The sequence below is a fragment of the Pongo abelii genome, chromosome 15 (assembly GCF_028885655.2).
Source record: "Pongo abelii isolate AG06213 chromosome 15, NHGRI_mPonAbe1-v2.0_pri, whole genome shotgun sequence".
In the NCBI taxonomy this organism is placed as follows: domain Eukaryota; kingdom Metazoa; phylum Chordata; class Mammalia; order Primates; family Hominidae; genus Pongo; species Pongo abelii.
The window spans coordinates 64,990,543-65,006,873 of record NC_072000.2 but is presented as its reverse complement, the minus strand read 5'-3'; the positions used below and the strand labels follow the sequence as shown (position 1 = coordinate 65,006,873).

General features: G+C 36.3%; 1 protein-coding gene across 3 annotated transcripts in view; it reads right to left on the bottom strand.

Annotated features, from left to right (window-relative positions):
- The window catches only part of MNAT1 (MNAT1 component of CDK activating kinase), a 236,485-nt gene that overhangs the window by 76,545 nt on the left and 143,609 nt on the right, over window positions 1-16,331 (bottom strand). For 2 of the 3 annotated variants that reach the window (XM_002824810.6, XM_063715586.1), the window contains exon 7: window positions 15,127-15,248. In XM_002824810.6, coding sequence (XP_002824856.1) covers window positions 15,127-15,248 — 122 coding nt within the window. Of the gene's footprint in view, window positions 1-5,731; window positions 5,828-15,126; window positions 15,249-16,331 lie in introns of all 3 variants that reach the window. The other variant, XR_010136982.1, reaches the window with a different exon arrangement.

The following is a 16,331-nucleotide window of genomic DNA, read 5'->3' as shown; positions in this document are numbered from 1 at the left end:
AGCCTAACTGGGAGGCACCCCCCAGCAGGGGCAGACTGACACCTCACACGGCCGGCCGGCCGGGTACTCCAAAAGACCTGCAGCTGAGGGTCCTCTCTGTCAGAAGGAAAACTAACAAACAGAAAGGACATCCACACCAAAAACCCACCTATACATTACCATCATCAAAGACCAAAAGTAGATAACACCACAAAGATGGGGAAAAAACAGAGCAGAAAAACTGGAAACTCTAAAAAGCAGAGTGCCTCTCCTCCTCCAAAGGAACGCAGTTCCTCACCAGCAAAGGAACAAAGCTGGATGGAGAATGACTTTGACGAGCTGAGAGAAGAAGGCTTCAGACGATCAAATTACTCCGAGCTATGGGAGGATATTCAAACCAAAGGCAAAGAAGTTGAAAACTTTGAAAGAAATTTAGAAGAATGTATAACTAGAATAACCAATACAGAGAAGTGCTTAAAGGAGCTGATGGAGCTGAAAACCAAGGCTCCAGAACTACGTGAAGAATGCAGAAGCCTCAGGAGCCAATGCGATCAAATGGAAGAAAGGGTATCAACGATGGAAGATGAAATGAATGAAATGAAGTGAGAAGGGAAGTTTAGAGAAAAAAGAATAAAAAGAAACGAGCAAAGCCTCCAAGAAATGTGGGACTATGTGAAAAGACCAAATCTACGTCTGACTGGTGTACCTGAAAGTGACGGGAAGAATGGAACCAAGTTGGAAAACACTCTGCAGGATATTATCCAGGAGAACTTCCCCAATCTAGCAAGGCAGGCCAACATTCAGATTCAGGAAATACAGAGAACGCCACAAAGACACTCCTCGAGAAGAGCAACTCCAAGACACATAATTGTCAGATTCACCAAAGTTGAAATGAAGGAAAAAATGTTAAGGGCAGCCAGAGAGAAAGCTCGGGTTACCCACAAAGGGAAGCACATCAGACTAACAGTGGATCTCTCGGCAGAAACCCTACAAGCCAGAAGAGAGTGGGGGCCAATATTCAACATTCTTAAAGAAAAGAATTTTCAACCCAGAATTTCATATCCAGCCAAACTAAGCTTCATAAGTGAAGGAGAAATAAAATACTTTACAGATAAGCAAATGCTGAGAGATTTTGTCACCACCAGGCCTGCCCTAAAAGAGCTCCTGAAGGAAGCGCTAAACGTGGAAAGGCACAACTGGTACCAGCCGCTGCAAAATCATGCCAAAATGTAAAGACCATCGAGACTAGGAAGACACTGCATCAACTAACGAGCAAAATAACCAGCTAACATCATAATGACAGGATCAAATTCACACATAACAATATTAACTTTAAATGTAAATGGACTAAATGCTCCAATTAAAAGACACAGACTGGCAAATTGGATAAAGACCCAAGACCCATCAGTGTGCTGTATTCAGGAAACCCATCTCATGTGCAGAGACACACATAGGCTCAAAATAAAGGGATGGAGGAAGATCTACCAAGCAAATGGAAAACAAAAAAAGGCAGGGGTTGCAATCCTAGTCTCAGAAAAAACAGACTTTAAACCAACAAAGATCAAAAGAGACAAAGAAGGCCATTACAGAATGGTAAAGGGATCAATTCAACAAGAAGAACTAACTATCCTAAATATATATGCACCCAATATAGGAGCACCCAGATTCATAAAGCAAGTCCTGAGTGACCTACAAAGAGACTTAGACTCCCACACATTAATAATAGGAGAATTTAACACCCCACTGTCAACATCAGACAGATCAACGAGACAGAAAGTCAACAAGGATATCCAGGAATTGAACTCAGCTCTGCACCAAATGGACCTAATAGACATCTACAGAACTCTCCACCCCAAATCAACAGAATATACATTTTTTTCAGCACCACACCTATTCCAAAATTGACCACATACTTGGAAGTAAAGCTCTCCTCAGTAAATGTAAAAGAACAGAAATTATAACAAACTATCTCTCAGATCACAGTGCAATCAAGCTAGAACTCAGGATTAAGAATCTCACTCAAAACCGCTCAACTACATGGAAACTGAACAACCTGCTCCTGAATGATGACTGGGTACATAACGAAATGAAGGCAGAAATAAAGATGTTCTTTGAAACCAACAAGAACCAAGACACAACATACCAGAATCTCTGGGACACATTCAAAGCGGTGTGTAGAGGGAAATTTATAGCACTAAATGGCCACAAGAGAAAGCAGGAAAGATCCAAAATTGACACCCTGACATCACAATTAAAAGAAGTAGAAAAGCAAGAGCAAACACATTCAAAAACTAGCAGGAAGGCAAGAAATAACTAAGATCAGAGCAGAACTGAAGGAAATAAAGGCACAAAAACCCTTCAAAAAATCAATGAATCCAGGAGCTGGTTTTTTGAAACGATCAACAAAATTGATAGACCGCTAGCAAGATTAATAAAGAAAAAAAGAGAGAAGAATCAAATAGATGCAATAAAAAATGATAAAAGGGATATCACCACCGATCCCACAGAAATACAAACTACCATCAGAGAATACTACAAACACCTCTACGCAAATAAGCTAGAAAATCTAGAAGAAATGGATAAATTCCTCAACACATACACCCTCCCAAGACTAAACCAGGAAGAAGTTGAATCTCTGAATAGACCAATAACAGGAGCTGAAATTGTGGCAATAATCAATAGCTTACCAACCAAAAAAAGTCCAGGACCAGATGGATTCACAGCCGAATGCTACCAGAGGTACAAGGAGGAACTGATACCATTCCTTCTGAAACTATTCCAATCAATAGAAAAAGAGGGAATCCTCCCTAACTCATTTTATGAGGCCAGCATCATCCTGATACCAAAGCCGGGCAGAGATACAACCAAAAAAGAGAATTTTAGACCAATATCCTTGATGAACATTGATGCAAAAATCCTCAATAAAATACTGGCAAACCGAATCCAGCAGCACATCAAAAAGCTTATCCACCATGATCAAGTGGGCTTCATCCCTGGGATGCAAGGCTGGTTCAACATACACAAATCAATAAATGTAATCCAGCATATAAACAGAACCAAAGACAAAAACCACATGATTATCTCAATAGATGCAGAAAAGGCCTTTGACAAAATTCAACAACCCTTCATGCTAAAAACTCTCAATAAATTAGGTATAGATGGGACGTACCTCAAAATAATAAGAGCTATCTACGACAAACCCACAGCCAATATCATACTGAATGGGCAAAAACTGGAAGCATTCCCTTTGAAAACTGGCACAAGACAGGGATGCCCTCTTTCACCACTTCTATTCAACATAGTGTTGGAAGTTCTGGCCAGGGAAATCAGGCAGGAGAAGGAAATAAAGGGCATTCAATTAGGAAAAGAGGAAGTCAAATTGTCCCTGTTTGCAGATGACATGACTGTATATTTAGAAAACCCCATTGTCTCGGCCCAAAATCTCCTTAAGCTGATAAGCAACTTCAGCAAAGTCTCAGGATACAAAATCAATGTACAAAAATCACAAGCATTCTTATACACCAATAACAGACAAACAGAGAGCCAAATCATGAGTGAACTCCCATTCACAATTGCTTCAAAGAGAATAAAATACCTAGGAATCCAACTTAGAAGGGATGTGAAGGACCTCTTCAAGGAGAACTACAAACCACTGCTCAAGGAAATAAAAGAGGATACAAACAAATGGAAGAACATTCCATGCTCATGGGTAGGAAAAATCAATATCGTGAAAATGGCCATACTGCCCAAGGTAATTTACAGATTGAATGCCATCCCCATCACGCTACCCATGACTTTCTTCACAGAATTGGAAAAAACTACTTCAAAGTTCATATGGAACTGAAAAAGAGCCCGCATCACCAAGTCAATCCTAAGCCAAAAGAACAAAGCTGGAGGCATCACACTACCTGACTTCAAACTATACTACAAGGCTACAGTAACCAAAACAGCATGGTAGTGGTACCAAAACAGAGATATAGATCAATGGAACAGAACAGAGCCCTCAGAAATAACGCCACATATCTACAACTATCTGATCTTTGACAAACCTGACAAAAACAAGCAATGGGGAAAGGATTCCCTATTTAATAAATGGTGCTGGGAAAACTGGCTAGCCATATGTAGAAAGCTGAAACTGGATCCCTTCCTTACACCTTATACAAAAATCAATTCAAGATGGATTAAAGACTTAAACATTAGACCTAAAACCATAAAAACCCTAGAAGAAAACCTAGGCATTACCATTCAGGACATAGGCATGGGCAAGGACTTCATGTCTAAAACACCAAAAGCAATGGCAACAAAAGCCAAAATTGACAAATGGGATCTAATTAAACTAAAGAGCTTCTGCACAGCAAAAGAAACTACCATCAGAGTGAACAGGCAACCTACAGAATGGGAGAAAATTTTCACAACCTACTCATCTGACAAAGGGCTTATATCCAGAATCTACAATGAACTCCAACAAATTTACAAGAAAAAAACAAACAACCCCATCAAAAAGTGGGCAAAGGACATGAACAGACACTTCTCAAAAGAAGACATTTATGTAGCCAAAAAACACATGAAAAAATGCTCACCATCACTGGCCATCAGAGAAATGCAAATCAAAACCACAATGAGATACCATCTCACACCAGTTAGAATGGCAATCATTAAAAAGTCAGGAAACAACAGGTGCTGGAGAGGATGTGGAGAAATAGGAGCACTATTACACGGTTGGTGGGACGGTAAACTAGTTCAACCATTGTGGAAGTCAGTGTGGCGATTCCTCAGGGATCTAGAACTAGAAATACCATTTGACCCAGCCATCCCATTACTGGGTATATACCCAAAGGACTATAAATCATGCTGCTATAAAGACACATGCACACGTATGTTTATTGCGGCATTATTCACAATAGCAAAGACTTGGAGCCAACCCAAATGTCCAACAATGATAGACTGGATTAAGAAAATGTGGCACATATACACTATGGAATACTATGCATCCATAAAAAATGATGAGTTCATGTCCTTTGTAGGGACATGGATGAAATTGGAAATCATCATTCTCAGTAAACTATCGCAAGAACCAAAAACCAAAGACTGCATATTCTCACTCATAGGTGGGAACTGAACAATGAGAACACATGGACACAGGAAGGGGAACATCACACTTTGGGGACTGTTGTGGGGTGGGGGGAGGGGGGAGGGATAGCATTGGGAGATATACCTAATGCTAGATGATGAGTTGGTGGGTGCAGCGCACCAGCATGGCACATGTATACATATGTAACTAACTTGCACATTGGGCACATGTACCATAAAACCTAAAGTATAATAATAATAAATTAAATTAAAATAAAATAAAATAAAAGCAAAAGAAAAAAAAAGAAAACAGTTATGTAGGAAATAAGGGAGAAAAAGTTCTAAGGCACATGTAAAACAAATAAAAAATGATGGAAGACCATCCTTATCAGTAATACCTTTAAATGTAGCTTAATTAAACCCTCCAATCAAAAGATAGAGATTGGTGGAATACATAAAAAATAAATAAAACCATGATCCAACTATATGTTATCTACAAGAAACTAACTTTGGATTCAAAATCACAAATAGGTTAAAGGTAAAAGAATGAAAAAGGCTATTCCATGCAAATAGTAACAAAAACAGAACAGAGGTAAATACTAATATGAGGCAAAATAGGCTTTCAACTTAAAGTGTTCATAAGACAAAAGAACATAACATATTAGTTAAAATATTTACTTACCTAATAACAGATCATCAAAACATATGAACCAAAGGGAGAGTTTTACAATAGTAGTTAAAGTCTTCAATACTCTCCTCTCAATAATGGATAGAAAAACTAGACAAAAGATAAATAAAACAGAGGACTTGAACAATAGAATAAACCAACTAGACTGAAAAAACATATATGGAACACTATACTCAACTACAAGAAAATACACTGCACATTCCTCTAAAGTGCACATGGAACATTTTCCAGGACAGGCCATATTTTAGGCCATCATTTAAGTGTTAATAAATTTTTAAAAAATTGATATCATACAAAGTATCTTCCCCAATCAGGATGAGATTAGGAATCAATAATGGAAGAAAAACTAGAAAATTCACAAATTTGTAGAAATTATACAATACACTATTAAATAACCAATGTTTCAAAAAAATCACAAGGAAAATTAGAAAATAGTTGGAAATGAATAAAAACAAGAACAAGGCATACCAAAACTTATGGGACACAGCGAATGAGTACTAAGAGGAAAATTTATAGCTATGAGTGCTAACATTAAAAAACAAGAAAAATCTGACCAAGCACAGTGTCTCACACCTGTAATCCCAGCACTTTGGGAGGCCAAGGTGGGCAGATCACTTGAGGTCAGGAGTTCGAGACCAGACTGGCCAACATGGTGAATCCCTGTCTCTACTAAAACTACAAAAAATTAGCCAGGAAGGGTGGTGCATGCTTGTAATTCCAGCTACTCAGGAGGCTGAGGCAGGAGAATCACTTGAACATGGGAGACGGAGGTTGCAGTTAGCTGAATCATGCCACTGCACTCTGGCCTGGGCAACAGAGCAGGACTTCATCTCAAAAAAAAACTAAACAAAACAAGAAAAGTTTTAAATTAACAATCTAACATTACACTTAAGGAACTAGAAAGAGAAGAACAAACTAAACCTAAAACTAGCAGAAAAAATAAAATAATAAAGATTAAAGCAGAAATAAACAAAATAGAGAATAGAAAAAAGAGAAAAATAAATAAATTGAGGTGATTCTGTCAAAAAGATCAACAAAATTACCAGATCTTTACCTAAACAGACTAAGAAAAAACGAGAGAAGACTTAAATTAGTAAAATCAGAAATGCTAAATAGACTAAGAAAAAAGGAGAGAAGACTTAAATTAGTAAAATCAGAAATGAAAGTGGAGCCATTATTACCAATTCTAAAGAAATTAAAATGATTATAGGATTATATGAGAGAACTATGAGCAAATTGGGTAACCTAGATGAAACATTTAAAGAAGAACTATCACCAATCCTTCTCAAATGTTTCCAAAAAAGTGAAGAGGAAGAAACACTCCCTAACTCATTCTATACGCTGTGTGATGGTTAATACTGAATGTCAACTTGATTGGATTGAAGGATGCAAAGTATTGTTCCTGGGTGTGTCTGTGAGGGTGTTGCCAAAGGAGAGTAACATGAGTCAGTGAGCTGGGAGAGGCAGACCCATCCTCAATCTGGGTGGGCACCATCTAATCAGCTGCCAGTGTGGCTAGAATAAAGCAGGCAAAAGAAGGTGGAAAGAGCAGACTTGCTGAGTCTTCCAGACTTCATCTTTCTCCCATGCTGGATGCTTCCTGTCCTCAAACACTGGACTCCAAGTTCTTCGATTTGTGGACTCTCGGACTTACACCAGTGGTTTGCCAGGGGCGCTCAAGCCTTCAGCCACAGACTGAAGGCTGCTCTGTCAGCTTCCCTACTTTTGAGATTTTGGGACTCGGACTGGCTTCCTTCCTTGCTCCTTAGCTTGCAGATGGTATATTGTGGGGCTTCACCTTGTGATCGTGTGAGTCAATACTCCTTAATAAACCCCCCTTCATATATACATCTATCCTATTAGTTCTGTCCCTCTAGAGAACCCTGACTATACATTCTGTTATAAAAGCCAGACAGAGACTACAAGAAAACTAAAAGCCAGTATCTCAGATGAAGAGATACAATCAACAACATACCAAGAAGATTTTACATCATGAGTATGTGAAATTTATCCCTGGGATGCAAGGTTGGTTTAACAAATGCAAATCAATGTTATACAACTCATTAATAGAATGAAAAATAAAAACCACATGATCATCTCAATATATATGCAGTGAAAGCATTTGACAAAGTTCAAAATCTTTTCATAACAACTGTCAACAAAATAAGTTTAGAATACAACGTCCTGAACAAAATTGAGGTCATTTATGAAAGGCCTATGCCTAACATTATAATCAACAGAGGAAAAGTTTTCAGTTTTTGCCTGACCCCAAGACAAGGATGTCCACTTTCACCAATTACATTCAACATAGAATTGGAAGTATTATAAAGAGCAATTAGACAAGAAAAATAAAATACATCCAAATAGGAAATCAAGAAGTAAAATTATGCCTCTCTGCATATGACATGATCCTATATGTACAAAATCATAAAGATTAGACCAAAAGTTAGAACTAGAAAATGAATTCAACAAAGTAGCAAGATAGAAAACAGACATGCAAAAATCAGCTATATTTCTTTATACTAATAGTGATCTATCTGAAAAAAAAATCAAAACATTACATTAGCCTTTTTGTAATCAAACAAAACAGACATGCAAAAATCAGCTATATTTCTTTATACTAATAGTGATCTATCTGAAAAAAAATCAAAACATTACGTTAGCCTTTAATGTAATGTAATCAAAACATTACATTAGCCTTTTTCAAAGGCTAATGAAAAGATTAATCAAAAAGATTAAGACACTTAAGAAGAAATTTAACAAAGGAGGTCAAAGCTGTACACACTGAAAACTATGAAACACTAAAGACAACATAAATAAATGGCAACAAATCCCATGTCCGTAAGAATAGAGGAATATTGTTAAAATGTCCATACTACCAAAAGCAGTATACAGATTCAACAAAATCCCTATCAAAATTCTCATGGCATTTTCAATAGAAATAGAAAAAAATTATAAAGTTCCCATGAAACCACAAAATACCCACAAAAAACAAAACAGCCTTGAAAAGGAAGAACAAAGTTGGAGACACCAAATTTGCTGATATCAGACAATATTACAAAGCTATAGCATAGTATTGACACAAAAACAAACATATACACATTGGAACAGAATAGGGAGCCCAGAAATAAACCCAAACATCTGCAGTCAACTAATTTTTGATAAGGGCATGAAAACATACAATGGAAAAAGGCTAATGTTTTTAGTCAATGGCACTGAGAGAACTATACACATACAAGTGAATGAAACTGGCCCTTATCATACACCATGTCAAAAAACATCAATTCAAAATGGACTAAAGACTTAAAAATAAAACCTGAAACCATAAAATTCTTAAGAGAAAACATAGTGAGAAAGATCCTTGATGTTAACTTTGACAATGGTTTTCTGGATAAGACACCAAATACACAACAAAACCGAAAATAAACAAATAGGCTACATCAAACTAAAAAGCTCTAGACAACAAAGGAAATAAACAAAATGAAAAACCAACCTACACATTGGGAAAATATATTTGCAAACTATACATCCAATAAAGGGTTAATACCCAAATTATATAAAGAACTTGAATAGCTCAAAGGCAAGCAAAACCAAATAACTCAATTTAAAAATGGGCAAAAGACCTGAATAGTCATTTCCCCAAAGATAACATACGAATGGCCAAAAGGTGTATGAAAAGCTGCTCAACATCACTAATCATCAAGAAAATACAAATCAAAACCAGAGTCTCTTAATAGCAGAATTGATTAAGCAGAAGAGTGAACTTGAATATAAGCTATTTGAAAATACAGTCAAAGAAAACAAAACAAAACAAAGAATAAAAAACAATGAAGTATGCCTAAAAGATCTAGAAAATAGCCTCAAAAGCGCAAATCTAAGAGTTATGGGGCTTAAATAGGGGACAGACAGAGATGAGGGTAGAAAGTTTATTCAAAAGAAGAATAACAGAACATTTCCCAAATCTAGAGAAATATATCAATATTCAAGTATTCAAGTACAAGGTTACAGAACACCAAGCAGATTAAACTCAAAAAAGAATACCTCAAAGCATTTAACACTCAAACTCCCAAAGGTCAAGGATAAAGAATTCTAAAAGCAGAAAGATAAAATATACAAATAACATAGAATGGAGGTCCAATATATCTGGCAGCGAACTCTTCAGTGGAAACCTCATAGGCCAGAAGAGACTGGCATGAAGGAAAAAGCTTTTGCCCTAGAATAGTATATCTGGTGAAAATGTTCTGCAAACATGAAGGAGAAACAAATAAAGACTTTCCCAGACAAACAAAAGCTGAGGGTTTTTATCAACACCAGACCTGTCTTACAAGAAATGCTAAAGGCGGTTCTTCAATTAGAAAGAAAAGAACATTAATGAGCAATATGAAATCACCTGAAGGTACAAAACTCGCTGGTAATGGTAAGTACACAGAAAAACACAGAATATTCCAACACTGTAATCATGGTAGATAAACTACTCTTAAGTAGGAAAACTAAAAGATAAATCAATTAAACATAATAACTACAACTTTTCAAGACACAGACAGTACAATAAGATATAAAGAAACAACAAAAAGTTAAAAAGCAAGGGGACAAAGTTAAAGTGTAGAGTTTTTACTAGTTTTGATTTTGCTTATTTGTTTGTTTATGCTATCAACCTTAAGTTGTCATCAGCTTAAAATAATGGGTTATAAGACAGTGTTTGCAAGCCTCAACAAAGTACTAGCAAGCTGAATTCAACAACATATTAAAAAGATCATTCACTCATCATGACCACATGTGATTTATCCCAGGAATACAAGGATGGTTCAACATATGCAAATCAATCAATATGATACATCATATCAACAGAATGAGGACCAAACCATATGATCACTTCAACTGATGCTGAATAAGCATTTAATAAAATTCAACATCCTTTCATGGTAAAAACCCTCAAAAACCTGGGTATAAAAGGAATTTACCTCAACATAATGAAAGCCATATATAACAGACCTGCAGCTAGTATACTGAATGGGGGAAAACTGAAAGTCTTTCTTCTAAGATCTGGAACACAGCAAGAATGCCCACTATCACCACTGTTATTCAACACAGAACTGGAAGTCCTAGCTAGAGCAATCAGACAGGAGAAAGAAATAAAGGACATCCAAAGCAAAAAGGAGTAAGTCAAATTATTTTTGTTTACAGATGATATGATCTTATACTTGGAAAAACCTAAAAACTCCACAAAAAAACTATTAGAACTGATATACAAATTGAGTAAAGTTGCAGAATACAAAATCAGCACACAAAAATCAGCAGCATTTCTATATGCCAAGAGTGAACAATCTAAAAAAGAAATCAAGAAAGTAATCCCATTTACAATAGCTAGAATAAAATATCTAGGAATTAACCAAAGAAGTGAAAGATCTCTACTACGAAAACTATAAAATATTGATGCAAAAAATTGAAGCGGACACACACACACAAAAGATATTCCATGTTCATGGATTGGAAGAATCAATAATGTTAAAATGGCCATAGTACCCAAAGCAATCTACAGATTAAATGCAATCTCTATCAAAATACCAATGACATTCTTCACAGAAATTAAAAAAAAATCCTAAAATTTATATGGAATCACAAAAGACCCAGAACAGCCAAAGCTATCTTTAAAGAAACTTTAAAGATATAAAACTTCAGGAATTGTATTACCGGGCTTCAAATACTACAGAGCTATAGTAACTAAAATAGCATGGTACTGGCATAAAAATGGACACAGAGACCAATGGAACAAAATAGAGAATCTCAAAACAAATCCATGCATCTACAGTGAACTCATTTTTGACAAAAGTGCCAAGAACATACATTTGGGAAAAGAAAGTCTCTTCAAAATATGGTACTGGGAAAACTGGATATCCATATGCATAAGAATGAAACTAGACCCCTAACTCTCACCACATACAAAAATCAAATCAGGATTAAACACTTAAATCTAAGGCCTCAAACTATTTAACCTACTAAAATTAAACATTGGGGAAACTCTCCAGGACACTGAAGTGGGCAAAGATTTTTTGAGGAACACCCCCACAAGCACAGGCAACGAAAGCAAAAATAGGTAAGTAGGATCACATCGAGTTAAAAAGCTTCTGCACAGCGAAGAAATTGATGAACAAAGAGACAACCTATAGAATGGGAGAAAATATTTTCAAACTACCCATCTGACAAGGCATTATTAACCAGAATATGTAAGGAACTCAAACAACTCAACAGGAAAAAATGTAATAATCCAACTTAGAAATGGTCAAAAGATTTGAATAGACATTTCTCAAAGGAAGATATACAAATGGCAAACAGTCATATGTAAAAATGCTCAACATCACCGGTAATCATCAGAGAAATGCAAATCAAAACGACAATGAGATAGACTCTCATCCCAGCTTAAATGGCTTTTATCCAAAGACAAGCAGTAACGAGTACTGGAGAGGATGTGGAAAAAAGAAAATCTTGTACACTGTTGGTGGAAATGTAAATTAGTACAACCAGTATGGAGAAGTTTTGAGGTTTGTCAAAAAACAAAAATAGAGCTACTATATGATCCAGCAATCCCACTGCTGGGTATATACCCAAAAGAAAGGGAATCAGTATTTCAAAATGACATCTGCACTCCCATGTTTGTTGCAGCACTGTTCACAATAGCCAAGATTTGGAAGCAATCTACATATCCCTCAACAGATGACTGAATAAAGAAAATGTGGTACATATACACAGTGGAGTATTATTCAGCCATAAAAAAGGTATGAGATCCTGTCATTTGCAACAACATACATGGAACTGGAGGTCATTATGTTAAGTGAAATAAGCCAGGCACAGAAAGACAAACTTAGCATGTTCCCACTTATTTGTGGAAGCTAAAAATTAAAACAATTGAACTGACAGAGAGTAGAAGGAAGGTCACCAGATGTTATGAAGGGTAGTGAGGAGGTGGGAGAGGATGTAGGGATGGTTAATGGGTAGAAAAAAAAATAGAAAGAATCAATAGGAACTAGTTTTTGGTTTTGTTTTGTTTGTTTTTGTTTTTGAGACAGAGTTTCGCTCTGTCATCCAGGCTAGAGTGCAGTGGCACAATCTTGGCTCGCTGCAACCTCTGCCTCCCAGGTTCAAGTGATTCTCCTGCCTCAGCCTCCCAAGTAGCTGGGATTAAAGGTGCATACCACCATACCCAGCTATTATTTTGTATTTTTAGTAGAGTCGGGGTTTCATCATGTTGGCCAGGCTTGCCTCAAACTCCTGACCTCAAGTGATCTGCCCACCTCAGCCTCCCAAAGAGCTGGGATTACAGGCATGAGCCACTGTGCCTGGCCAAGAACTAGTATTTGATAGAACAACAGGGTGACTATAGTCAATCATAATTTAATTGTACATTTGAAAATAACTAAAAGAATATAATTGGATTCTTTGTAACACAAAGAATAAATGTTGAGATAATGGATATACCATCTACCTTAATGTGATTATTACACATTACATGCCTGTATCAAAATATCTCCAGTAGCCCAATGTATATATACCTACTATGTACCCACAAAAATTAATACTTAAAAAACATCTTCTCTATCTTAAATATATCATTTTTCTTTTTTAATTATATCTTAATAAAGCTAGAAAACACTATGAGCCAATATCCTTTATGAACACTAACGCAAGAATCCCTGACAAAACACCAGCAAACTGAATTCAGTATATTAAAAGATGGGCCGGGCGCAGTGGTTCACACTTGTAATCCCAGCACTTTTGGGGGGCCAAAGTGGACAGATCACTTGAGGCCAGGAGTTCAAGACCAGCGTGGCCAACATGGTGAAACCCTGTCTCTACAAAAACTACAATAATTAGCCAGGCATGGTGGTGCATGCCTGCAGCCTCAGCTACTCAGGAGGCTGAGGCATGAGAATCACTTGAACCCAGGAGGCAGAGGTTGCAGTGAGCCAAGACTGCACCACTGCACTCCGGCCTGGGTGACAAAGTGAGACTCTGTCTCAAGAAAAAAATAATAATAATTCAACATTCTAGGAACAGAAGAAAGCTACCTGAACATACTAAAATCTGTATATGAAAAATTTTGACAAAATTATTGGAAAATGCAAAACCTAGTAACAGAGGAGTACTATTTTAAACACGTTAACTTCACGGACATTAAAAGTAAAGATTTTGAGTTAAATTTATTTTAAAGATACACAATTCTGGCTCTTTGTAAGAGAAAAGAAATAAATGTCTACATCATGTATAGCTTTTTACATTATAAAACACAATATTGTCTATCTCCTCAAACTTCAATTTTAGCATTTAAGACAATTGTTTAATAAATCTGTTATCTCAAAGGGGATTTTAGGTTGTTTTACATCCTGTTGGCTTCATGCTTGTAGGCTGTAGGACTTTAAGAGAATAAAGAACTAAATAAAATTTAGCCTTAAGATATTAAATATCATTTAAATGTAACTTTACCTTGGAGCCTTGATGTTCACATGTAAAATATTATGCAACATGTTCCAGATTTTGGTTTTGTTTTTGAAGATGCATGTAGGTTTTATTATTTGTTTCATCTTTCTTGTTTTTGTTCTTGGGGTCTCTGACTTTTTCTATTGCTTTTTAATTGCTTGGCCTCGATTTACCCACTTTTTTTTCATAGTATATTCTTTCCACTATTTTCTTTTGTTAAGCAACAACAGTTTCTGGATCAGCCTTTCATTCAATAGTTCACATTTTAAAATGAGACCAAGAAATGATTTGCTCCATCGAGCAACATCTGTGCCTGCACTTTTCAAGTATACAAATACCCACTTGCTCCCATGAGAGAGACTATAACCATCTCTCCATCCCTCACAAAAGCCAGGATCCCAGGTTCATTTCCAGAATGGATATATATAATATGACTGTTGAACCACAGGACCAGCCTTACATTATACCTTTCAACAAAATATATTTCATGGCTCATGGCTCATAAATGTAGTTTCACTGTAGACAGTGCACAATGAGTAAATCTACCCTTTTTCATGGCAAGGAGCCCAACTCATATTTTTATTGGCTTACTACTAACTAAATGAAGCCCCAATTTCTTTAAAAAAGAAAAAAGAAAAAAACACTCATGACTGAAAATAAACAGCCATTTCAATATGGCTGCCAAGGACAGACTTAAAAAAGAACTAATGTATTCCAGGCTCAATCTCAAGAGACCTAACAAGTCCATAGAAAAATTAATGTACTAAATAAAACAACTTAGTATTAAGTACTGTTCATTTTTCACAAAACAGTAAAGTTCTATAAACTGAAAATCTAAGAATGTTAACATGTCAGTTAAGAACAGCAATAAGTCCCACATATCAGCTCCTCAATGTAAAGTTCTTTAGGACACATACCCAAGTCTTCCTAGCATCTCAAGCTCAGGAACATGTGGTCCATATGTCTCTATCTGCAGTGGCTGGTATTCATACAGAGCTTCTTCAAGCTTGTGAATAGGTGCCAGTGAAATATGTTGACCCTGTTAGAAAAATGAAGGAAGTTAATACCTCTTAGTATTATTTTCATATTGCTACTTACTTATAATCATTTTAAAGATGAATTAAATTCCTCACATTAGAAGTATTAGCCATTAGTTGTGCTGTTCTATGGGTACAATGCATTGCATAACCAAAACCCACATAATAGAATTAATACTCATTTACACATGATTTAAAAGAGGAAAACCAAATCCATCATTAAATTCAGATTTAGCGTTAAGCAGTACAGTTGTTCAATGTCAATGGTAGAAGTCATCAAATACAAGAGACTTCAAAAAGTTTATGAAAAATACATATTATTTTAAAACTATGCATGGATTTTAAAAACATTTGCACCAAAACAAACTTGTACTAACTTGTTATAACATGTCTGAACAGCACCTAGTTGGAAGCACAAAGAAGTATAAGACCATTTGAAAAAAGCTCCTATCAGAGCAATGTGAATTCTACTAAACTGAAACAAGAACAAACATCTGTGGTGAAGACTGGATGGAAGAATGGCAAAATCATTACAAAAAGTTTATGGGGACAATGCCCCAAAGAAATCAGCAGTTTACAAATGGATAACTCATTTTGAGAAGGAACAAGAAAATGTTGAAGATGAAGCCCTCAGTGGCAGACCATCTGCATCAATTTGTGAGGGAAAAAAAAAAACTTGTTCATGCCCTAATTGAAAAGGACTGATGATTAACAGCAGAAACAATAGGCAACACCACAGACATCTCAACTGGTTCAGCTTACACAATTCTGACTGAAAAATTAAAGTTGGGCAAACCACTCAGTGGGTGCCAAAACTGTTGCACCCAGATCAGCTGCAGACAAGAGCAGGGCATTCAGTGGAAATTTTAAACAAGTGTGATCAAGATCCTGAAGCCTTTCTTCAAAGAACAGGAAAGGAAACATGCCTTTACCAGTACTGAAGACAAAAACAATCAAAGCAATGGCTACTAAGAGGTGGAAGTAGTTCAGTCAAAGCAAAAGTGGACTGGTTACAAGTAAAGGTCATAGCAACAATTCAAAAAACTCGCAATTCAAAATACTCATGGCATTTTGCTTATTGACTT